This window comes from Spea bombifrons, chromosome 8 (assembly GCF_027358695.1).
Source record: "Spea bombifrons isolate aSpeBom1 chromosome 8, aSpeBom1.2.pri, whole genome shotgun sequence".
NCBI classification, from domain to species: Eukaryota; Metazoa; Chordata; class Amphibia; order Anura; family Pelobatidae; genus Spea; species Spea bombifrons.
In genome coordinates, this window is record NC_071094.1 from 6,981,835 (window position 1) to 7,007,613 (window position 25,779).

The 25,779-nt window shown below is 43.2% G+C and overlaps 2 protein-coding genes and 1 long non-coding RNA gene across 13 annotated transcripts in view; 2 read left to right on the forward strand and 1 right to left on the reverse strand.

The window, feature by feature from the left end:
• The first annotated feature begins 3,868 nt into the window (after positions 1–3,868).
• LOC128503993 (uncharacterized) lies at positions 3,869–6,007 on the forward strand. The gene is made up of 4 exons (XR_008355306.1): positions 3,869–3,989; positions 4,543–4,636; positions 5,485–5,591; positions 5,957–6,007. It is a non-coding gene; the product is annotated as an uncharacterized LOC128503993 (long non-coding RNA).
• A 3,404-nt stretch (positions 6,008–9,411) lies between these two features.
• On the forward strand, positions 9,412–16,441 carry LOC128503284 (golgin subfamily A member 2-like). The gene is made up of 17 exons (XM_053473331.1): positions 9,412–9,498; positions 9,864–9,922; positions 10,004–10,145; positions 10,411–10,500; positions 11,174–11,281; positions 11,665–11,752; positions 11,838–12,184; positions 13,004–13,108; positions 13,197–13,394; positions 13,669–13,768; positions 13,865–13,944; positions 14,210–14,354; positions 14,766–14,833; positions 15,241–15,343; positions 15,445–15,551; positions 15,808–15,970; positions 16,206–16,441. Exons 1-17 carry the CDS (start codon positions 9,412–9,414, stop codon positions 16,439–16,441), a joined length of 2,226 nt encoding a protein of 741 aa, XP_053329306.1.
• Positions 16,442–17,809: 1,368 nt separating this feature from the next.
• DNM1 (dynamin 1) overlaps positions 17,810–25,779 on the reverse strand; it is a 39,657-nt gene continuing 31,687 nt past the window's right edge. For 4 of the 11 annotated variants that reach the window (XM_053473384.1, XM_053473381.1, XM_053473383.1 and 1 more), the window contains 2 exons: positions 25,472–25,690; positions 18,916–19,476 (listed from right to left, as the gene is read on the reverse strand). In XM_053473384.1, the coding sequence (XP_053329359.1) occupies positions 19,407–19,476; positions 25,472–25,690 (289 nt within the window). In that variant the 3' untranslated portion in view covers positions 18,916–19,406. Of the gene's footprint in view, positions 18,033–18,915; positions 19,477–21,801; positions 21,839–25,471; positions 25,691–25,779 lie in introns of those variants that run through there. The other 7 variants (XM_053473390.1, XM_053473386.1, XM_053473389.1 and 4 more) reach the window with 5 other exon arrangements.

The following is a 25,779-nucleotide window of genomic DNA, read 5'->3' on the forward strand; positions in this document are numbered from 1 at the left end:
CCAGTAGTGTTAAATGGGAGCTGTCGCTGTTCTCAAACTCTTCTCTTCATTGAAGTTTAAGTATACAAGAAGATATACCAGTTGGCTTCACCTTAAAGAACCAATTCAGAGGTAGCTGAGCTGAGCTTCCTTCTGCCTAATTCTTCCCAGGCCATGGTTGTGTAGCAGTGGCGTCGCCAGGGGGGGGCCAGAGCCCCCCCTACATTATGCTGTGCCCCCCAGTGTGCCCCCCCAATTAAAACGCTATACCATTTTACCCGGTGTGCACAGCAAGCTCCAATTGCAGCCGATGCGGCTGGCAGCTTCAAAGCAGCTTTAAAACTGCCTCCGCTGGCCGCTTAATGGATTGCCGGCATGCCAATCACTGACTGAGGCTCTTCGTCCCGCCCCTTTGAAGGGGGCGGGCTCTTACGGAGCAGTTGCTTGTCACTGCCTGACAGGGAGAAGAGCACAAGGGAGAAGAGCACAAGGGAGAAGAGCAGCTGTGTTACAGTGGAAGAATGAAGGCCAGCAAAAAAAAAGTATTTTATTTTAAATAAATAGTGGATGTGACAGAAGGAGGGACATTAACAAGGGGGGGGGCTGCATTGGGAAAATTAAATAATACACAAAGGTTGGCTGGGGACATAATTACACATCAGGGTGGTTAGAAGGATGTCACATATATCAATACACAAACGGGGGGGGGTTAATACACATGGGTATGGGGGCCATTAAATTAACCAGTACAAGGGGTTGGTGCATCAATACACAAGGGAGGGGGGCTGGCTGGGGGCATCAAATAAATCAATACACAAAGGAGGGGGGCTGGCTGGGGGCATCAAATAAATCAATACACAAGGGAGGGGGGCTGGCTGGGGGCATCAAATAAATCAATACACAAGGGTGTATTGCAAAAATGCACAAAGGGGGGTGGCTGGGGAGGCACAAATACACAAGGGTCAATACACACAAACAGCAAAGCAATGAGGAAGGCATTTTATATACTAGTAGTAGTAGTATATAATTAATAATATTAGTGGGTTTTTCCATCCTGATGTGGGGGTCCATGTGGCAGCAGAGCCTGTCCTGGTGTATGTGTTTGGGTGTCAGTGTGGCAGAGCCTGTCCTGATATGAGTTTGGTCATCTGTTTCCTGGCACTTTACTTGCTCTAGAGGGTTAAATAGAACTTTGTAATTTTTATTTATCCAGATTTTGTGGTCACTTTAGAGGACAAAACTTTCTAGGCCTAGAAATCAGAGGAAAAGTAAAGGTTTTGTGTTATTTACTCTTATTTCAATCTGAATATATTATTAAAAGTTAGATGTTGGTTCAGAGTTTGTGAAACTCAGTTCTTGATTTCATTATACAGGACGCTATTCCCCTTTGGGTTCACAGGCCTTCACAGACCAAGTGCTACTCATCTTAGTTATATGCAGCTGTATGCATTGTGTTATCTGTGATGAGGCGTTCATTTGGTGACGCAGCGCTAAGATGGTTGTGATGCATTAATGGCTAAAAGTTTTGTTGAAGTTTCCATTATGTCTAATCTCCTTAATTTATTTGGGCCTTTTAACTTTTTTGATTTCTGGGATTTTAATAATTGATAAAAAAGAATGATTTATAGTTGTTTGGATGTTAAATAGTGTGTCAAATTCTGTTGATCTGTAACTGCTATGTTTCCATACATTATTTATGTATACCTGCAAATACAGTTTTTTTTTTGTCTTATTCAGTTGCACGTGCTGTTTCCATGTGTTGTTTATTTGATCTATACCTGAACTACAGGGAGAAAGTAAAAGAGCGGTATGGTTTAGTGAATGAGGGGACAAAGGGACTCTGGGGATGATTACAGGGGAGAGGACCTCTCAATGTCACGGTGCAGTCAGAAGGAGGGAACACTGCACTGACTCTCAGTCTTCCCCTGATCTGCAGTCAGTGTGGCAAATATATTGGCAGCAGGGTCTAATATTAATATATATCAGAAGCCGGGACTAATAATATATACCGGCTGCAGGGTCTAATATTAATATATATCAGCAGCAGGAGCTAATATTAACATATAATGACAGCAGGGTCTAATATTTATATATATCAGCAGCAGGGGCTAATATTAATATATATTGGCTGCATGGCCTCTTATCAATAAATATTGGCTGCAGGGGCTAATATTTATAATATATTGGCTGCAGGGACTAATAATTTATATATCGGCAGCAGGGTATAATTTTTATGTATATTCGCAGCAGGGTATAATATAAGTATATATCCGCAGCAGGGGCTAATATCAATATATATCCGCAGCAGGGGTTAATATTAATATATATCGGAAGCAGGGTGTAATATTTCTGTATATTGTCAGCAGGGGCTAATATTAAAGAATGAAAAATAACTGTCACTTTAGCTGTTATTTTGAAATCATATTTTAATCACGGTCTTTACTTCAAAGAGATAAGTGCATATTATGTAGTTAAAAATGCACGTCTAACGTGTGTATGTATGTGTGTATATATATATATATATATATAGTGTATATGTACCGTTTTATAATTGGCCCCCCTACTTTGGTCTCTGGCCCCCCATGTGCCCCCCCTAAATATGAAAGCTGGAGACGCCACTGTTGTGTAGCAATGACTAAAATGTTCAACATGAACCTGAGCGCATCAAGAAAGACCTCAACATCTCTGGTCATCCTCAGACAACATAAGAGCATTTCTGACCCAAATCATATATGATTATGCCAAAAATAAATTCATGTTTTCGAGGTTGGGCGTACCATAAGCGATTGGATTCAACCATTCTAGCCAATCAGTGTTTCTTACCGGCATCATGACAATCGCTATTTGGTTGAACCCTTCTCCTAACATAGCTTTAAGGATGGAACGTTTTACCCCCCCAAAATGGAGGATTGACTTTAATATCTATTAAAAGGAAAGGTGGGGAGTGCAAAGAGAGAGATTCAATCACAAAAACATGCTTGATATTGCCCAAAAAACCTAAGCCTCTTGGATTATAAAAATAGCTTTTTAGAAGGTGTGTAGAGGGCATGCACCATCACATTCTTTGTCATCCCCATTCCCTCATGATTGTCAGCTGAATCGTCTCCACCAGGTAAAGCTCTTTTTGAATGATATTAGTGAAACGGAAATTCCATGTTTTGTAAATGAGTCGTGTGCAGTAGCGAGGGTCCCAATGTCCTACATATGCATAGGCAGGGCCGCCATCATAAATCTTGGGGCCCCCGTGTCCATTATAATTTCCCCCCGATTGCTCCGCCAATCCCTTACGAAAAAATTACTGCAGTTTTTTGGACATGAAAAAACTGCAATACTGCACATTTACTGCAGTATTACTGCACATTTACTGCAGTTTTACTGCACATTTACTGCAGTTTTACTGCATTTGTACTTCACTGTACTGCAGTTGTACTGCAGTTATTTTTGTACGGAAGTACAAATGCAATAAAGCTGCAGTACATTGAAGTACAACTGTAGGTTTGCAATATAAAAAAAAAGTGCAGTAAATGTGCAGTAATACTGCACTAAAATGTGCAGTTTTTTCATGTCCAAAAAACTGCAGTATTACTTCAGAAAAACTGCAGTCATTTTTTGTAAGGGATGTTCTGCCCATCATCCTGCTTCTTATTCTTCCCATAAGCACACCTTTATAAGAGCAAGGGTGACCCTAGGACTAGTGGCGGCTGGGTGTAGTATTTCTTTGGGGCACCCCCGTAACTAACACTCATGCATATTAACACGCCAACCCACTCGCTTTAACACTGTACATTTACACACACGCACAATCTTTATCCAGGCTGTCCCCTAAAGTGCAGTCACTAACAGCTAAAAACTGGGATGTCATCAAGGAGCACAGCCTCTCACTGGGATTATTTCTTGGCTTATTACACGTTTTAGTGATTTTATTATTATTTTTTTAACGTCTACAGGAAAAGGAAGGCTTTGATCAGACGCTCGCCAAGGAGCAAGGAGCCCTGAGGGAACAACTGCAGGTAGGGATTGCGGTCTCACAAATGCCCCAGCAGCCTCGCGTCTTTCCTTATCTCAGCCGTAGTTCTCCTACAGCCTTCGACGTGTACTCCGTGTGCACTCACGCGAGGCAAGAAAGGCTTTCTGGGGGGCATTTCAGTAAATCCCCCATAGGAGGTAATGACTTGTGCCAGCCTCATCAGTCTCTTGTGTGTGAGCATGGAGGCTCCGCGTGCCCCTGCTGCCCTCTCCATTAATTTTTTTTCTTGAATCATTATTTTTGGACGTTTGCTGCAGCCCTGCTTCTTCTCTTTCCTCTCCTTGTTCTTCTGTCTTCAGGCACACATTGAGCGTGTCATCAAGTTTTGTTTCTGAGTGGAAAAAGCGCAATTTTGCGAAAGAGCAGGAAACAAAATTGTCGAAAAATAAGTTGACCAAAAACTAATCGCAAATCTTGTCCTGATCGTTATTGGTCCATTTGCACAAGTCCAATTCTTCTGTTCAGATTTGTGACCGGAGAAATATTCCGCCTGAAACGTAATTTATTTTTATTTGTTTTTTTCTGTTTTTTTTCAGGTTCATATACAGACGATTGGCATTTTGGTATCTGAAAAATCAGAATTGCAAACCTCCCTCTCCTTCACCCAGCAAGCGGCCCGTCAGAAAGGAGGTTCTGAATTTATTTACATTTTTTATTTTTCTTTCCAATTTAATCTAACAGATTACTTGCAGACGTAGCCAAATACCGGCCATACATTGTATTATAAAATTATTAAAGAATGGTCATGTTCTACGGCGAACGGCTCGGGTCTAATGAGAAAATGGAAGCCACTAGATTAATGTATTGCTTATAATCCGTACTAAACCGTTGTTCTGTAGGAGACGGAATAAGACTGGCTGACCAGCATTAAGTTTGTTATACCTTTTAGTTACTTAAAACTGCTAATTATCTCTCTATTAAAAAGGAAGCTTTGTGCCATTAGGATCTGAATAACAGTCACACGGTGCGTTCAATAGTACATGAGAAAGTGTATCCAAAAAGTACCACGTCTCATGTCCCTATATAAAAAAAAAGATGCAACCGGCATGCTAATGTGACACATTATCACACCTAAATCTCTAATACCCATTGTGCAGCGCTACAGAATAGGATGGCGCTATATAAAACCAATATATAATAATAATATCCCCTTCATGCCTCAAAATAACAGATGAGAGAGAGTCTGGTTTCTGCCGAAGTTTTATTAGGCTTTTGTGTGCAAAGTCCGAAGCGATGGTCTACAAACGCGGACTGTTGGACATTCTGTTAATAGAACATTTTAACCCCTTAAGGACAATGGGCGGTCCCTAAACCCATTGAAAACAATGCATTTTGAGCCCGTACATGTTCGGGCTTTGTCATTAAGGGGTTAATATATAACAAGGTTTTACGTCTGTTAGTTGGATAAGTCCAGAGATGGCGTTGATTGTGTGTTTTGAGGTGCGATGGCTCTAACTCGCCCCCTTTCCTCTCTCTAGCCGAGGCCGAAGACCTCGCTATGCGCCTGCAGAGTACCAAGAAGAGAGTGGCGGAGCTGGAACGCACCTTATCGGGCATCTCCCTGCACCAGAAGCAGGCGGAGAAGGTAACAATGGGGCTCGCTCTCCAAAAAGAAGTCAATAGTTTTCTCTGTTAATAGAGATCAGGGATGAGAATTTGATGTCGGTTGCCTAGGGAACGGGTAAACAAAGTTACATTAACGTATGCTCATGAGCTCTATGTCCTATATATACATATATATATCTGGGCTTATGTGAGAGTATGATGGAGTAACGTGTGTGTGTGTGGTCATGTAACACGGGGCAAGCTCTCTGGTGACCTAACTTCTGCGCAGCCTTCTTTCAAAGTAAAATGCGTCAACGCAACGGCAATGCCCCGGTATTTAGTGCAATTTCTAATAAAAAGATCTTATGTCTGTACTTTTCATCCTGTCCTGTCGCTTTTTTTTAGCTCAACAAAGAACTGGAGAAGGAACGCGACAATCTTCGCCTCGAGTCTTTGGAAAACAGGTAGGTCGCCGTTTCGGAGGACGGGCTGAAAGTTCTTGCGCGGCTTCGGTGCTAACGAGCTTCCCGCTCTTCGTTGTCCAGCAAAAGCACTGAAGAACTAAAGCAGCAGAACTCGGAGCTGACGGAGAAGCTGAACGCTCTGCTCTCGGAGAACACGGACATGAAGCAGCAGGCCGAGGAGCCGCACAAGAAGCTGGAGATGGCAGAACTCACTGTCCAGATGGTATGACACCAAGGGGAGCAGCGGGGGGCATTAGAGTTTAAGTTCCAGCCTTACCCGCGCATGGTTTCAGTATTCCCAGTGTTTCTTACAGCTGCGTCAAGCCCCAGCGGCTTGTTCAAAGAGATAAGTGCATATTATGTAGTTAAAAATGCACGTCTAACGTGTGTATGTATGTGTGTATATATATATATATATATAGTGTATATGTACCGTTTTATAATTGGCCCCCCTACTTTGGTCTCTGGCCCCCCATGTGCCCCCCCTAAATATGAAAGCTGGAGACGCCACTGTTGTGTAGCAATGACTAAAATGTTCAACATGAACCTGAGCGCATCAAGAAAGACCTCAACATCTCTGGTCATCCTCAGACAACATAAGAGCATTTCTGACCCAAATCATATATGATTATGCCAAAAATAAATTCATGTTTTCGAGGTTGGGCGTACCATAAGCGATTGGATTCAACCATTCTAGCCAATCAGTGTTTCTTACCGGCATCATGACAATCGCTATTTGGTTGAACCCTTCTCCTAACATAGCTTTAAGGATGGAACGTTTTACCCCCCCAAAATGGAGGATTGACTTTAATATCTATTAAAAGGAAAGGTGGGGAGTGCAAAGAGAGAGATTCAATCACAAAAACATGCTTGATATTGCCCAAAAAACCTAAGCCTCTTGGATTATAAAAATAGCTTTTTAGAAGGTGTGTAGAGGGCATGCACCATCACATTCTTTGTCATCCCCATTCCCTCATGATTGTCAGCTGAATCGTCTCCACCAGGTAAAGCTCTTTTTGAATGATATTAGTGAAACGGAAATTCCATGTTTTGTAAATGAGTCGTGTGCAGTAGCGAGGGTCCCAATGTCCTACATATGCATAGGCAGGGCCGCCATCATAAATCTTGGGGCCCCCGTGTCCATTATAATTTCCCCCCGATTGCTCCGCCAATCCCTTACGAAAAAATTACTGCAGTTTTTTGGACATGAAAAAACTGCAATACTGCACATTTACTGCAGTATTACTGCACATTTACTGCAGTTTTACTGCATTTGTACTTCACTGTACTGCAGTTGTACTGCAGTTATTTTTGTACGGAAGTACAAATGCAATAAAGCTGCAGTACATTGAAGTACAACTGTAGGTTTGCAATATAAAAAAAAAGTGCAGTAAATGTGCAGTAATACTGCACTAAAATGTGCAGTTTTTTCATGTCCAAAAAACTGCAGTATTACTTCAGAAAAACTGCAGTCATTTTTTGTAAGGGATGTTCTGCCCATCATCCTGCTTCTTATTCTTCCCATAAGCACACCTTTATAAGAGCAAGGGTGACCCTAGGACTAGTGGCGGCTGGGTGTAGTATTTCTTTGGGGCACCCCCGTAACTAACACTCATGCATATTAACACGCAAACCCACTCGCTTTAACACTGTACATTTACACACACGCACAATCTTTATCCAGGCTGTCCCCTAAAGTGCAGTCACTAACAGCTAAAAACTGGGATGTCATCAAGGAGCACAGCCTCTCACTGGGATTATTTCTTGGCTTATTACACGTTTTAGTGATTTTATTATTATTTTTTTAACGTCTACAGGAAAAGGAAGGCTTTGATCAGACGCTCGCCAAGGAGCAAGGAGCCCTGAGGGAACAACTGCAGGTAGGGATTGCGGTCTCACAAATGCCCCAGCAGCCTCGCGTCTTTCCTTATCTCAGCCGTAGTTCTCCTACAGCCTTCGACGTGTACTCCGTGTGCACTCACGCGAGGCAAGAAAGGCTTTCTGGGGGGCATTTCAGTAAATCCCCCATAGGAGGTAATGACTTGTGCCAGCCTCATCAGTCTCTTGTGTGTGAGCATGGAGGCTCCGCGTGCCCCTGCTGCCCTCTCCATTAATTTTTTTTCTTGAATCATTATTTTTGGACGTTTGCTGCAGCCCTGCTTCTTCTCTTTCCTCTCCTTGTTCTTCTGTCTTCAGGCACACATTGAGCGTGTCATCAAGTTTTGTTTCTGAGTGGAAAAAGAGCAATTTTGCGAAAGAGCAGGAAACAAAATTGTCGAAAAATAAGTTGACCAAAAACTAATCGCAAATCTTGTCCTGATCGTTATTGGTCCATTTGCACAAGTCCAATTCTTCTGTTCAGATTTGTGACCGGAGAAATATTCCGCCTGAAACGTAATTTATTTTTATTTGTTTTTTTCTGTTTTTTTTCAGGTTCATATACAGACGATTGGCATTTTGGTATCTGAAAAATCAGAATTGCAAACCTCCCTCTCCTTCACCCAGCAAGCGGCCCGTCAGAAAGGAGGTTCTGAATTTATTTACATTTTTTATTTTTCTTTCCAATTTAATCTAACAGATTACTTGCAGACGTAGCCAAATACCGGCCATACATTGTATTATAAAATTATTAAAGAATGGTCATGTTCTACGGCGAACGGCTCGGGTCTAATGAGAAAATGGAAGCCACTAGATTAATGTATTGCTTATAATCCGTACTAAACCGTTGTTCTGTAGGAGACGGAATAAGACTGGCTGACCAGCATTAAGTTTGTTATACCTTTTAGTTACTTAAAACTGCTAATTATCTCTCTATTAAAAAGGAAGCTTTGTGCCATTAGGATCTGAATAACAGTCACACGGTGCGTTCAATAGTACATGAGAAAGTGTATCCAAAAAGTACCACGTCTCATGTCCCTATATAAAAAAAAAAGATGCAACCGGCATGCTAATGTGACACATTATCACACCTAAATCTCTAATACCCATTGTGCAGCGCTACAGAATAGGATGGCGCTATATAAAACCAATATATAATAATAATATCCCCTTCATGCCTCAAAATAACAGATGAGAGAGAGTCTGGTTTCTGCCGAAGTTTTATTAGGCTTTTGTGTGCAAAGTCCGAAGCGATGGTCTACAAACGCGGACTGTTGGACATTCTGTTAATAGAACATTTTAACCCCTTAAGGACAATGGGCGGTCCCTAAACCCATTGAAAACAATGCATTTTGAGCCCGTACATGTTCGGGCTTTGTCATTAAGGGGTTAATATATAACAAGGTTTTACGTCTGTTAGTTGGATAAGTCCAGAGATGGCGTTGATTGTGTGTTTTGAGGTGCGATGGCTCTAACTCGCCCCCTTTCCTCTCTCTAGCCGAGTCCGAAGACCTCGCTATGCGCCTGCAGAGTACCAAGAAGAGAGTGGCGGAGCTGGAACGCACCTTATCAGGCATCTCCCTGCACCAGAAGCAGGCGGAGAAGGTAACAATGGGGCTCGCTCTCCAAAAAGAAGTCAATAGTTTTCTCTGTTAATAGAGATCAGGGATGAGAATTTGATGTCGGTTGCCTAGGGAACGGGTAAACAAAGTTACATTAACGTATGCTCATGAGCTCTATGTCCTATATATACATATATATATCTGGGCTTATGTGAGAGTATGATGGAGTAACGTGTGTGTGTGTGGTCATGTAACACGGGGCAAGCTCTCTGGTGACCTAACTTCTGCGCAGCCTTCTTTCAAAGTAAAATGCGTCAACGCAACGGCAATGCCCCGGTATTTAGTGCAATTTCTAATAAAAAGATCTTATGTCTGTACTTTTCATCCTGTCCTGTCGCTTTTTTTTAGCTCAACAAAGAACTGGAGAAGGAACGCGACAATCTTCGCCTCGAGTCTTTGAAAAACAGGTAGGTCGCCGTTTCGGAGGACGGGCTGAAAGTTCTTGCGCGGCTTCGGTGCTAACGAGCTTCCCGCTCTTCGTTGTCCAGCAAAAGCACTGAAGAACTAAAGCAGCAGAACTCGGAGCTGACGGAGAAGCTGAACGCTCTGCTCTCGGAGAACACGGACATGAAGCAGCAGGCCGAGGAGCTGCACAAGAAGCTGGAGATGGCAGAACTCACTGTCCAGATGGTATGACACCAAGGGGAGCAGCGGGGGGCATTAGAGTTTAAGTTCCAGCCTTACCCGCGCATGGTTTCAGTATTCCCAGTGTGTCTTACAGCTGCGTCAAGCCCCAGCGGCTTGTTGGGTTGATTGTAGCAAACTCATTGTTTAGTGAATATACTCCCTTAGCGTTGTGCCAACATCCTTTGTACTCCTTTGTGGATCTATTGGAGGTGGAAAATGTCAAGACCGTGTCATATTAGAAGGAATATGCACTTTATTCTCTTTAAAGCTCTCGAGTCAGGTGGGAACCCCAGACCCACAACAGCAGTTCCAGATGGTGATGGAGGAGAGAAATTATCTGCAAGCACAACTAACGCAGGTAAAAGAGGACCCTGGGAGGACTTCACGTTGAGAAGCGAAGCTTGGCGCAACTTCGTGTTTAGATGCTTTTAAATAATAGCTCTATAAGCAGCCATTCTCGCCACCTCGGAAACCCTTAGGTACCCTTTCTATGGGATGGGGGGCTGTTAATATGTGGCATTAGACCCCCTGCTCTTCATATGACTTATGCCTCTAAAACATTTCTGTGTGGCAGAGAAATTAGTCTGTCCAGTGTGCGTAGATCTGGTTGAGAGTTTCCTGCATACCCAACGTTAATAGACTTTTATAATCCCGGGCAAATTGACTGGCTTTGCCTGTGATTTATAAATTGACGGCCCCTACGAGGAGGTTGGAGCAATTTAAAATATAGTTAGAACTTTAAATTTTAGAACTTATTATAGGAAACTCCCAATAATGCTATAGTAATTACAATATATATTTTAAAAAAAATAATATATAAATATCTATCGATATAACCCTTCCACAGGTTAACGGTGGCTTTTATTGAGATATTGTCAAGTCTAGGTTTGTCACCAGGGGATGTGCGGAATAAAAGGACTAATGAAGTCCTTGGATCACAAACTGTAGGCATGGATTTCCCTTCCTTCTGCTAAAAGAAAGTGAAAGCATGTTAATGCATTATTTTATTTTATTGTTTTTAATTCATTTAGGTGACCGGGGCTCTTGAACATTTGAGGGCTGAACGAGACCATTATGTTAACAAGCTGAAGGAAGAAGAAGCTGTCTGGCAGGAAACAACCCAGAAATTCACAAAGGAGGTGAGCAGGGAAATTTTTTCCATATTTTTCTCCGGTTTAAAAAAATTGGCAGCGGCAAAAAAGAACAGGGAGGCACGGTTTGGATCTAAAGCTTTTCTCATCTTCTGAGCTTTATTCAGCGTTTGTAAGATTGTTTTGAGATACAATCACTCACCATTATAGAGGAAGGCGGATGCTGATATACATATAATTTGAGTTTGCTTTATTTGCTATAAATCTCTGTTAGTTGGCTAATTTATTGAAAGGGAAGGAAGGTGCGGGCTTTTCCCAGATCTTGCCGTCCAACGTGCTCATTGAAAGAGTAAAGCAAGCTACAATATATCCAATAAGGATCATTTTTGTCCTATATTTGTGCGTAATAGTAATGTCCTTTTACTCCTCAGATCCAGACGCTGAGCCAAGAGAAGGAAAATGCTCTGATTAGGATCGAGGCGTTGGACACACGGGTGGCAGAGCTGCTTCTGGCGTCAGGTAGCCGCACCGATGAGATAAAGGCCGTCACGGGCAGACGTGGCTTCCCTGCTAAATATTACAATTCTGCCGTTTGTCATTTCAGCCGCTGATACGCCTGCCTTGGAACCGGCTGGTCCCGCGGAGCCTTCCGAGGAGTTTCTGGGACTCCAGCGGGAGTGCGAGAGGTTGGCGCAGGAGCTGCGGGAGCTGGAGAATAAATACCGGGCTCAGGTTCAGGACAACAGCCACTTGAGTCTGCTCAACCATCAGCAGGAGGAGCGCTTGCAGGAGCTGGAGAAGGTGCTGGAGCGCCACTCTGAAGAGGACAAAGAGAAGCAGCAGATCCTGGAAAACATGCAGAATGACAAAACCACCATCAGCCGCGCGCTCACGCAGAACAAGCAGCTGAAAGAGCAAATTGCAGAACTCCAGATGGCGTTTGTTAAGCTGGTGAATATCAATGGCACTTAACCTTGTCCTTGTTACAGACATAACTCAACGCCCCGCTCCATGCGGCTGAGTTGGCTAAATGTGCCGTCTATAACATTCCAGTTGATGCTGGCAAAAAAAGCACCCGTGGGGGTGGGCAGTAAAATAAAGTCCCATAGCGCTTAACTGTGTGGAATGCAGATTTGAGATCTGTTACCACTTCTTTTTAGCTGGAGACATTATGATGTTACATTCCGGTCATCATAGGTGCTTCCATGCATATGATGGCTAAGAGGTCCTTTTTAAATGTCCTTGGGGTCCCCATTGGAAGAACATGGGTGGGGGAGCTGCAGTTGCCCCTCTTCATGCTACCTTAAGCTGAAGATATCTGCTTGCACATGATACTTGCCTCCAGTCCGCTCCAAAACTGGCTTGGCTAACACCGTGGGTTTATTGAGTCCCTTGTGTGGATGCGCGGAAGGCACTCCCACTGATTTCAATAGAAGGGCTTTCCTGCCACAGACGGGCTGTGATGCCTTTTGGCAGCCTGGGCTCAAAAACCCTCAAACGCTTTTCTCAGGAATATCTAAAACAAGGAACTTTCCTTAATGCCCCCCCATACCTGAAATAACACATTTAATCTTCCGAATACTTGGAAATTCGCCACTCAATTTACTCTTCAAGGGGACGGGGTCGCTCGTTATTCAACCATTGTGAAAATAATTGCAGCATCGGTTACAGAGGCAAACAACCTCAACCCATTGTTCTTTTAAGTCCTGTGTACCGATCTGATATTCTTAACACTGCCAATTTTTTCTATTTTTTTCCCCCTAAATTCAGACAAACGAGAAGGCGGAACTCACAGTTCTCGTCGATGGCTATCAGCACGACCACGGGAAGAAGCTGGCGGATTTGCAGGAGAGCCTGGGTCACGTCATCGAGCAGGTGCTGATAACACGGAGCGCCCCTGTTAGTGTTATTGGACGCGATGAGGGGCGAACGCGGCGTCACTCTGTCCGTTTCTTGTTCGCAGCTGGCTGCAAAGGAGGAAGAAGTCCGTCAGCTGCAGGCGCATCGCGATGAGATCTCGGCCCACTTGCAGCAGTACATGAGGCAGGAGATCCAGAAACAGTACATGCTGCAGCTGCAGCTCACGGACCGACTGCAGCACGAGGAGATGCAGCGGAAGGTCAGCGAGGATATGCGCCTGAAGGAACTAGAGAAAAGCAGGGTTCGTGATATCATTTTCTTACGTTTTAGGGTGTTTAGGATAAGGTGGTGATCGGCCAAACCCAAAAATAGTCATATTTATTCTTCATATTTTTCTGCATCAGGAAAACTCTTAAAGGGCAACTCCTACCGTCTTATTTTCTTACTAGTATCCCATTAAAAGTACATTTTCAAAGATATTGTGCTGTTTTTGACAAATAATAAAGCATTGGCTCAGTTTGGAGCGGAGAAAATCATCCAAAATGTTGCATGTTAATATTTGCCTTCATTTACAGGAGAATCTTGAACTGCTTACCAAAGAGAACCAGGAGCTGAGAGAACAAGCGTTCCGGATCCGCACCGAGCCGCCGAAGCAAGAATTACAGCGGATGGAAGGTGGGACAGGCTGTATTTTTTTTAATGTTCGCCGTTTAAGTTGAGTTGAAGGAAAACCCTGCTTTTCTAAATTCCATGGATGCTTTTCTTCCTCAGGCGATGCGGCGGACGGTGACGATAAAACATCCGAGACTTCACTGGTTATTCCGGAAGATTTCGAGAGCAGAGAAGAAATGGTGAGTTTTGCCGCTTCCATAAATTACGTTGTAATAAATTACATTGTGCCGCTGTGGAGATACATTGTTCACCCCGTTTCCATTTCACGTGTCATACATTATATTTCAACCTCCTCCGTGATTCCCCAATCCCTCCACGAATTCCGGCACATCTTCCGTTTTTATCTCTTTCCCAGTCTGCACTTTTTTCTGCCCCACTTCCTTTTTCTATAATATGTTGAACGCATTTTTGATCAAAGCCATTCAAACTCCGTGTTTGTCGCAGGTGGCCTTTTTGAACGCGGCTATCGCAAAGTTACAAGGTGAGCGGGACGAGACGGCGAGACAATCGAAACTGAACAACTACTGCTATGATCTCCTCCTGCAGGTCTCTAACCTCCAGCAGCAGCAGATGACGGGCGCTTCCCGAGGTAACGCAACCCGGCTCCGTGCCAAATGTAAGAACGGATTCTGTGTGATAAAGGCTGCAGAGACCCCCACTGGATTAGTTCATTCCTTTACATGGTTATGAACCTTTTTTTTGTGGTTTAACTAAACTTTAACTAAATCCGATAGATTTTCACTTATTTTGAATCCCTTCCGAGCATCATCTAGGATTTTCTCCCCATTCCCTGACATTGAATCCCAGGCTTTGCCTGATGTGCATCTAACAGAGAGTATGTATCGGCTTGTGAGAGCTTTTTGTCGTAGAGCACCACGGTACCCAGGGATTTAAATGGTCGCTGACCTGGCGAGATAAGAATTGCGATCTCTACCACTCGGGAGGGCATTGGCTCCAAGAGTAGAACTGGGATTTTATTTTTTGTGGTTATTTTCTACAGATGTCACCTTGGAGAATGTGCCCAAAGAGGTGTACGACGCCTTACAGTCTGACATGGATAAGCTGGCGGTAAGTTCCTCTCGCAGGTCAACAACACTCGATGTAACGAGACTCCGGCTCTAGTCCCATTGTTTCGTGTAGAGGGGGAAGTACGGCTTTGGAACAATTCATGGACCTTCCTGGGGAACGTTCTTGGTATTGGGACGTTCTGTTGTGGGATTTCTCGGTTATCGTTTAGGTGTTAACACCAGCGCCTAAAACCCTGTCCGATTGATAAATGGGGAGACTAAATTAGATGGAGGCTCCACAAAGAATGTTATTTCCGTACTTCCCCCATATAGCCAACATGAATTTTGTATCCAAAACCCTTTTAAAGTATATTCTTACGTCGTCGTGGTAAGCGCAGCTTTGTGCCTTCACGCCTTGGGGGACGGATATGTTTCGAACGCGGCCGTAAGAGCTCCGTTTGGTTTCAGATCCGTTTCACAGACTTGATGCAGGAGAAAGTGGAGCTGACGGACCGAGTGGAGGAACTGGAGCATCGCTGCGTCCAGTTGTCAGGCGAGACCGATACCATTGGTAAGTGCTTTGTCCAAGATCTCACGCATTAAGTGAAATGTCGCTAGAATAACTGCTCTCGGGTCATCTCATGATGTCCTCTCGTCCTTGGGTTTCTCTAGGAGAATACATTGCAATTTACCAAAGTCAGAGGGCTATCCTCAAGCAACGTCACCAAGAAAAGGAGGATTATGTCAGCCGACTTGCCCAAGAGAAAGAGGAAATGAAGGTAATCCATTCTAGTTCTCCGTCCTCAGCCTTTGCCTTGATGAGAAGGTGAACCACGCAATATCTAAAAGATCTTCACATTTGCGTTACGGCACTTATTACTGAGGGTCCGTAGGAAGCCTTAATGGGTTCCATGGAATCATTGAAATTCATAATGTAACAAACGTATTACATGTAGTCATCCATCAAGTATTCTGAAGCTTCCCGCAGTTCTGCAGGAATTTTATTTTCTTTCTTTGTTGTTTTTCCGGTCGCAGGCCAAGCTCTTAGAACTGGAGGTTCTGGTCACGAGGCTGGTGACAGAAAGAAACGAGTGGCACGGGAAATACGTGGATGCAACAAAAACTCTGATGGAATTCGGAGAAGTGGAGTTGCCGGCTAATGCGGAGACACCCGGAATAGGTGATGCCGATATTCAAGGTAAGCTGGAAAGCAATTAATATATTGGTAAATCAGTATAGAAAATGGGTGTGCTGGTGTGAGTCTGAATCCCTGAAGTAGTCCATGTAATCTTTGGTCAGTCTGTGTTGGTCCATCACATGCTACGTGGGCATAGTCTACAAACCCAATGTATAGCATGAGCCGGTTGTAAAACATTGCTATCTTTTGAAATTAGTAAACTGACTACGTCTTTGTTAATTATGTTTTCTAACAGGCTTTGAAAATGTTGATTTGGAGAATCCAGACAAGGGGCCACCCGAGACCGGATCTCCTTCACCTTCCTACCAAGGAGCGAACCCAGTCTCTGGCTCTGAAGACCCGACGGCCAAGCAGATCATGCAGCTCCTGCATGAAATCCAGAACTCCCAGAAACAATCAAGTTCTCCACTGCAGAGTACAAGCATCCCCTTCTTCTACCAGCACGACGAGATCAAAGCAATAGTGGTCTAAGAAGAAACCCACGGGGCAACCTGTACCATATATAATTTGATTGCGCTTCTCTTAGAAGCTGCCCCGTCATCTGATTTGGAACATTTATTAATAGGAGAATGGAGGGGTTGTTATAATTTATTGGTGTTTTCACAGGTTGGGGTGAGGGGGGACACTTTATTTTTTTCCAGTTGCCTAATTGATTTAAACTTGTTGGGGGAAAAAAAATGTAATTTCTTTCTGAATAAAAGTATTCAGCAAATCACTATATCTTTGCTTTTTAGCAATTTAAATACTTTATCATTTTATTTAGTGCTCATTGTTTCTTGCACACCAGCTATGGATGTCTGTGGTTGGTTATTATCTTGTTTATAACCGTTAAAAACAAAGTTAATAGACAATCTAAAACAAATTCATGATTATAATTAGTATATCTAAATATCTGGGCTAAAACATGCATAATTAAGGGGCAGCCTACCTTCCCAGGAAGCCTCCTCAACACAGAGTCCATACTTTGCTAAGTGCTTTTAATATGTATTTAAAAAAGTACTTTAGGAGAAGCTGCAGCACCAACACCTCTTCCGTGGTCTCATTTGCCCACCACTGACTGCAGCCAATCAGTGGCAAGACACCACTCCCGCCGACATCCACACATGCCTACTGGGGGTCTTGTTTAACCCCCAGATCCCCTTGCTGAGCCAAATCTCAATCTTATGGGGATTCTGGAGACCCCCACCCCTCCATGCATTTGCAAGGGGTGCCCCACAAAAAAAGGCCACCTTGCTATCGTATGCCCCCAAAAATGTTTTGCATTTCTGTAATGCAGGGTATATACATGGTATTGCAGCGACCCCTCAAATTCTGTTTTGTCCCTTTAAATCAGCGAGATGGAGTTCAATAAATCATACATAATGCAGGGATGACTCGACCCTTCTTGCAGATGACGCTCACAGGGATCGGTCCTTCTAAGGTGTAGTTACAGAGAATCCCACCTAAACATACTTTTATTGTATTATCCCAGCCCATAAGTCTCAAATAATGCCAAGCAGCCCTTTTTTTTTACAGAAACATATTTTATTCAATGCTCGGACAGATATCACAGCTAAACACCAGCACCAAGTACATCTTCTGACAATTGGGACTCCTTCACATGCAGAGATACAGAACCAGCTGCCAACTGACAGACAATTATTTCCCCAGACATCGTGTTTTCTTCTACTAAAGACATTTTAATTCACATGGAAGCACACTGGCTTACATATCTTGAAGATCTCATATATATATATGTATAGAATTATTTATAATATATTTATAGAAGGATATGCTACCACCATAGACATAACATCCTTAACGTTAACAGATGATATATTTTTTTTTTTGTAGTTGTCGTTTTTTTGCTTTTTCATACCGAGATTCACATTTATTTTTATTTTTTCCATACGCATGTAGCGATAAAACCAGCTTACGACAGAACAGATAGTGTGATGTCACGCAAGTCCAAGACAGGACAAGAAGAAAAGGAAGCAGGCAACAGTCTGAGGTCATAGGAGGCTTTTACATGTCATAGGGAGACTTAGGACTCTCTGGCCGTGATGGGCTAACCCTCGTGGCTCTAATTGCAGTCAAAGACAGAAAAGAGAAGGGAGAGGGAGGGGAAAAAAATAAAACATCAGTTTCAGGAAAAATAAAAAAAATATGCAGAGGGAAATCGGTTAATAAAATTAGTCGACAATGAGGTCGGAGTGTTAGGAAAGGTTAGCGCAGACTTTAATACCGGGTGACCTGGGAGTTCATGCGGGTATCCATCCAAGGGATTTAAAACCAGTGATTTTTTTTTTCCCTTTTATATGTCCCCGAGTGGGCCTGTGAACTCAATGCACAGCAATGTTCTGTAGGACCCTTTGTCTTTGGAATAGTCTGGATGGTGGAGCGTCTCCTAGGCGGTCCGTTTATCCAAAAGGGACAATACAACCGCTCGCTTGCGTTAAGCTCCATTGGGTAGCTTATTGCGCCAGGCAAGATACATTGCATAAATCCTTAGCACGTACACGCACAAAATAATAATATTAATAATAATTATTGATATGGAATGTTAGAACAAGCGAAGAGCCAAAGGAGTGCGGAACGCGTTGGTCGCCCTCCAACACTCCCTTAGTCCGATGCTAAGACAATGTTTTTCATTGTTTCCAGTACCTATTTATCCTGTTTGCACCTGAATTTTTAAGGATATTCTATTAGAATTTTGATAGCGATTTCTTCCTATTAATCACCGTAGCTTCCTCTTCAGAAACTGCTCACAGGCTTAGGTGCGCGCATTAAAATAGCTCCCCCAGCTCCCTGCAGATGAAACATGCCCTATACCATACGTTCCATCTACGCATATATACTGTATGTGTGTCAAAGTCACAGAATCGTTACATATGATGTAACGTTTAAACAGACAGCATCAGGAGGAGAAGCTTGTTCCCGAGATGAGGGGGGGAGGCGCTTTAAGCTAAAAAGGATTTTAGGGAACGTTACACATACTAAAGACTAGAAACTCTGGTAGGGGACACGTCAAGATAGCACAACTTGGAGGTGATATAGGATAAGACCTACATGTTCTTAATATGTAAGATTCCTACCACGTTACAGAATGAAACACAATGAGTCTGATATGCTTTGCGAGCGCGCGGAATGATATATGCAGTGTGGGAATGAGAAGAGTGGACGTTTTGGTGGTCCGACCGGTTGAGTGCCAAAGCAGGTGCCTCGTGCCTCCTCGGCTACTTACAAAAAAAATTATAATAATAGTTCACATCACGATATGATTGAAAGCCTAGAAAAAAAGGAACATTTCCGTACAGGACGATATACACAGAGGTCACACCGAGCCAAGGTGATGAAGCAGGGAAGCTTGCACCATGCCTGTACGATGTATAATGAGGTTTGGGGGGGGTAGAGGTAGTGGGGGGGGAGCTTTGTTCAGCAGCCAGGCCTCCAATAATTAATCTAAGAGGGACGGGTCGGCAGGTCGGATTATGGTGGGTCGTGTAGGCGAGGCGGGAGCCTTCCTGCTGGATGGAAATAAACATAGAAACAGACAAGAGAACATAAAACGAGATTAGAATCGGTCTCAACGTGAAATGGTCTCAGCCTAACTTCCCTGCCTCACAATATGGCGCCCATCCCATTAAATATATATTTGACGTTGTTAAAAAAAATATCTTGGGTTTTGTCCTCCCGATCTATTTACATATGATGATTGGCGGTTAGGCATATAAAGTGATTTAGTGGAATAGTCCAATCGCAAAGCCAGAAACATTTTTTTTTATACATAAACCCCCATTGTGTTTTATTATCGTTTTGTTTTTTTTAATAATAAAAAAAAAAACAATCCTTGTGGGTTGGGGCTGTTCAAAGTAGCCCTGTAGACTTTACAACCTTACTCTAAAAAAAATATTAAAAACCTATAGAAAGTATATATATATATATATATATATATATATATATATATATATATATATATTAATAAAAATATTTTTGGTATATTTTTAATATATATATTTAAAAAAAAAAATAATAATAATATTTTCATTAAAATATTATTTTGGTCCACACACAGTTACACTTCCAATCCGTGTTATTTTGTTTAAATCCCATAAATATAAATTTTTATAACGTCCTTATAAAGTGTCAGGGTTTGGTTAATCCATAAAAATGAATTTGTTGAGTGGTTATATGAAATACATATTCATACACATTTCACCAGCCATCACAGTACGGAGAACTTTTTCCCCAAAAAAAATCAGGGGGGGGGCAAGTTGGAGACGTGAGGAGACGAGATCCCACAGACCAGAGACAGCCATCCTGATATCCCTCATCGTAAATGATATATCCCACCTTCCTTTCCATGTTTGCTTTAGAAAGGCTGGCTGTGTTCTGTGGAATATTGCGGAAGCAACAAACACGCTAGTCTACGATCACTACCAATACCAAGGCATGCGATGTGTCACGGGATGGCGCTCGGTGTGCACGGAGACATGGGTGGACAGTGGCGTGGAGTGTAAGGAAAGACTGATGTAGAGATGCGGAGTATAAGGAAGGACAGGCTGTCGATGTGAAAGGATTGGATGTAAGTTTGAGAAGAGGGCTGTGTGACCGAGTTGCCAGGCGTGGTTAATATTTTGGGAGAAAAAAAAAAAGGAGGCCACATAAATATCCAAAGCAGAGGAGAAGACAAAATGAGAGGAAGAAGAAAGAAAGCGAGGCTGGAAGTCAAGAGAAAAGCCAGTTGGATAAGTCCTTCATCTTTCAGATGGTGGGTATGGAGGCCCGGAGAAGCTGAAGGCCACATGTTGGTGGAGATGGTCGGGAGAAGCAGGAATGGAAGTCAAAGATAGAAAGGAAAAGGAAAGTGATAGGAAAAAGTATGAGAAAAGCTAATGAAAGCTAAAGGACGGGGAGAAGGGGTTGGAGGGAGACTAAAGTTTTGGGTTAGGAGAGAGGAGAAGAAGTCGATAGTAGAAAGGAATATCTAGCAAGATATAGACCTCAAAACTCATCAATATTGGGTGTACCCGGACCTGTAATTGCTCTAAAAATTCAAATCAAATTTTTTCTCCCAATTACCCAAATTGTAACATCTCAGTAAATTCCGGCTCCCTTTTATTAAATCATCTATAGCTATTTTAGTGATTTTGACCCATTGGTAATATCCTTTAGGGCAATTTAGAGGAGCATAAGAAGACATCGTCTATATAATGTGCTGGTTTCATTGGGTGGCAAATGGGTGAATCAGAGGGGAAATGGAAATATTTTCTTAGGATACTCCTCTCTGTGACATCAACTTTTTTTATGGAGATTTCTCTTCAAATGTATTACTTAATTTGCATACAGGGGTTGATGATGATGTCAGATCTGGGGTGGGGTAAACACATTTTCTAAAACTTTTTTCTCCATTATATATTTAGAACAGATGACACCACAATGTATAGATCAGTTTGCGTACTTTTAAATTTGAGGCCATGTTTAAGTTGCGAACGGGGCCCTGAGTGTGCGTCTTCAGATTATATTTATGGATACTTTAGCGTTATGGGTCTTGGGGATCAGCTCTGAGTTCTGTCCCCTGATTGATCCGGTCCGTATCGATGACCGTATTGATGATGATGCTAACTCATGGACTTAATACCCGGCCAACAGTTATGATACGGACCAGAAAAGGGACCTGGACCTTAAACTGCTCTACCATTGGTTGAAAAAAGTGAGAGGCAAAATCTGCCTGGCAACAGGGCAAGAAACAGCCAATGGGTAGCGACGCATGTATCACACAGATGTAGTTCACATGTTTGGCGGGGACATGAGGCAGACGGGTCACGTGACTGAGGGTGTGAGACACATACCATGACGAGTGCTCCTCAAGGGTCACTGATAGTTATTCTGAAAGATAATGTGAAGTCAGAGACTGAGGGGCAGCCGCAAACACACACGGGGGCATGTATGCAAACATATGACCACAGTTGGTCTTTGCAGAGAGCCACGCGTACATATAAACACACGGCCATGCATTCAGCACAGGCGCCAGCCCACATCCCGCTTTATACTCATGGATTGCCCGTGAAGTGATCTGTTAACCTGATTGCCCGTGGAGTGATCTGTTATCTTGATTGCTTGTGGAGTGATCTATTATTTAGATTACCCATGGAGTGATCTAGTATTTTGATTGCCCATGGAGTGATCTAGTATTCTGATTGGCCGTGGAGTGATCTGTTATTCTGATTGCCCGTGGAATGATCTAGTATTATGATTGCCCATGGAGTGATCTAGTATTCTGATTGGCCGTGGAGTGATCTGTTATTCTGATTGCCCGTGGAATGATCTAGTATTATGATTGCCCATGGAGTGATCTGTTATTCTGATTGGCCGTTGAATGATCTAGTATTCTGATTGCTAGTGGAGTGACTTATTTGTAGTAAATCTGCTTAAATAAGAGACTACCTCCCCTTGCTTTCTTACAGTAAGCACAGCTGCCAACAGTTAGGATTTTTTTGGCACAATCCCTGAGTTATGACTCAGCTGTTGGTCGCTCTGGCCAGTGTCCCAATTATCGGTACCGCTGGCAGCTTGAGAAGCACAATGCTGGGAGCCTGCAGGGCATTCGCTCATTATGGACCCGCACATTACATGTAGTTTCGTGGTGAAGCCGCGCACACATACATACATGCATATTAACACTTACACACATAGCACAATAATAATTCATACATAAACATGCTCGGCACACAGCAATTCCATGTTAGTAACAATATCTGAGCTCCGTTTAATGCTCATGAACTTTCAAAAGCCGGTTGACCACGGTGGTTGTTGTGGCCCAAAAACAGTTATAAACCTTATTTTCTGCTTTTGCTGAATTCAGCAATATCGAGCTCTAATCATTAGAGACAGCATGGGGGGCAAATGATGTTTGTACTACAAAATGTCTCCAGTAAGGTGTAGGAGGTCTATGGAAAATGGCCATTTGCCAAGAGACCAAGATGCATAAAGACCTATGGATCTGGCTTCGACAAAATGGCTGTTATGATGGAGTCACTTGACAGGGATTATGTATAAAAAATAAAGTGCTTCTGGTGCAATTTCTTATAACCGTAGCAACCTACGCAATGCTCCAATTAGCAGCAACATTCCATAGGTTGCTATGGTGCTAAAACCACATTTCAAAAGCAGTTTTTGTAAAATATTACGTTTTTTGCATCTGCAGTATATGTAAATCTGTGTTTAGTCACTGAGGATAAGTGATGTCGTTGTGATGTCACCAGCGAGACCACAACTGATTTGTGAAGTCTCATTCTATATACAAGAGGGAAATGGGGGGGTTATTTGCACAATAACAACAAAATAAATCTCACTTTAATTTTGTACATTCTGGCTGTGAAGCGGGTATGTCAGGGTCCCCAAGTCCTGCAACGTATTTACCCCAAGTAGTTTAAAGCGGTTGACCCAGGTAGATGGCTTGCATATAGTCTACTCGTCATGTCTAGGGTTGGGTCCCATGGTGGAGCATTTGGACAGTAAGGTGGATCAGCTCCATGGCTCAGGTTCAAGGTGGTTGACAGGTGGGGACAATACATGGGAGAGGGATATGGCTCCTAAATCTAAGACGAGACCAACGACTGATTAAGGTCTGAGTCTTTACAGCAGGAGAAACGGGCGTCTAGACGGGGGCCGAATGGGGCCGATCTGCCGTCAGATTCTATGTTTGTATGTTTGTGCTTCCCAACTATAGTCAGGGATCTAGTCATTGCGTATTCATCATGTGGTGGGGCATAATTTGTTTTTTGTTTTACTTTGTTTGTTTTTTTAGCTTCCTTACGCCAGAGATAGAGAGAGATAGAGCAATGGGTCTACTTTGATGATGGCCAGCAAAGTAGGGTCACCAAATGCCCTTTAAATGGGGGCATTTATGGAAAATGGTGACATCCTAACACTGGCTAGATAAGGGACAGTCCTGGCTAACGTACAGACATTATGTAGCCGACCGGGGAGCTACCTGCTTGCCGGGATACATATCTAACCCACGTCTGTTCCTTTCTCTTCACCTGCTTGGGTAGGTATATACCCTGTATATTGCGCAGGGTCACAACGCAGCCCTGCTCTACGCATGTTCTGTGCACCCCTGGTCAAAGGAGAAGGTTTGATCACAATGTCTTACAACAACCTCGTACGCAGCGATGACTTGGGAGAGCAAAACAAATGTGGCTTCCTGTAGGTTGCAGGAAAAGTACTGTCAAAGTACGGAATCTTTTACACGTATAAAACTTGTATTTTGGCTACGCTGTCCCTTTAACACAAATGTTACAAAGGATAGGAAGGGGGAGAGTTGCAGTATATAGAATAGAGAAAGTGTTCCATGTGATGGCTGGAAAAAATGAAGTGGAGGACGGGATCAGGTGGGATGAGTGAAGTGAAGATGGTGATATGTGTTGCAAGTCCGCTGTGATTTTAGCGATGACGTCTAGCCATGAGATGACTCTGTAGCTAAGTCTAGGAACGTGGGTTCTCACCCATACTGTTTATACATGTTCTGTCTGGTCTAGACTTTGGAGCAGGTGTGCAGCGGTTCTTGCTGGAATAGAACTAGCATTTTTCAGCTGCTGGCTCGGGTTAATGGGATTTTAATGCTATCACTGCACTTCTAACAGCAAAGGCGTTCGTTCCATATCGTACGTGACGGGCGCGATCCTGGTAGAAGAATACAAGGCTCCTTCTTCACTTGGACGGAGAGACCAGAAGGATTTAGGGAGGACTGTTCGCACCTTAAAGACAGCGGGGGGCGCTAGAGGCGTGTGTCTAAAATAGGAGCATTTATGATATAGTTGGATGTTACAAGGCTGTTGTCTGGCATTCCAATAAATTATTCATTTTTCTTTTATTTTAGGTGGTTTGCTGATATATCGCACTCGAATGAGCAAGAAAAGAGCATCCTTCCATCCCACTTTGTGGACTCACAGATAGCCAGTGTGTTGACTTGGCATCATGGGAGTTGCAGTCCACAGTAACAATCCAGATGTGTGACATCACACAGCTTTATGGGATAAAGTACAGTGGGGTAAATACTTCAGTAAGTGCCCTACGGTCGCCAATCACGGGCTTTGCAACTTTACATTAACTACAGTTTTATTTAAGGACACATAAGGATTGCGGAGCTTCGTGGGTTCCACATGTGGGCATCGCTGTTTCGATGATTCCAATGCTTTACATTTTACAGAAATATATAAAATATTAGACGACAGCAACCAAGTAACATATACCGGTGAATGCATTGTCTTCCGTGTAAAACAAGATTTTAAATGGACCTATTACCTATCAATTTTCTCCCTGGAATAAATAGCAATGCTCAACCTATTCCAAGGCTTCTCGTAGCACATAGATAGATATATATATTTTTTTGTTTTGTTTGGCCGACTCGACAACTTTATATTATTGCGCTAAAGGAGTTCAATGATGCGCCTCGGTGGGCCAGCTAATACTGCTAATTTCCAAGATCTGAGTGGCCCTTTGATCGGGAGCACTTACCTAGGAACGCCAGGGGGGGCACGGTTTGGCCTGGATGGGATCTGGGGAGGTGGCCCAAATGGATCAGGTGAAGCTCCAGGTCTGGAGGGCACAGGAGGAGCACTCCCCAGAGTATTACCAGCAGGAGGGGGTCCTGGGGCAGGTCCTCTGGAACCAGGCCTAGATGGGGGCACGGCAGGAGCTCTCCTCTGAGGAGTGGGGCTGGATGTGGGAGACCTACTGTAAAAAAAATACAACAGGGCAAATTTTAACTCAGCATGATCTCATACTCGACGCTGTTAAGGTCATGGCAATCCGCTGTAATATTA

Excerpts from the sequence above, each read along its gene's own strand:
- LOC128503284 (XM_053473331.1), top strand. The coding sequence starts at position 9,412 with ATGCGCCTGCAGAGTACCAAGAAGAGAGTGGCGGAGCTGGAACGCACC. Across the intron at positions 14,834-15,240 it reads CTGACATGGATAAGCTGGCG|ATCCGTTTCACAGACTTGAT; the intron begins GTAAGTTCCTCT and ends GTTTGGTTTCAG. Across the intron at positions 15,344-15,444 it reads AGGCGAGACCGATACCATTG|GAGAATACATTGCAATTTAC; the intron begins GTAAGTGCTTTG and ends GGGTTTCTCTAG.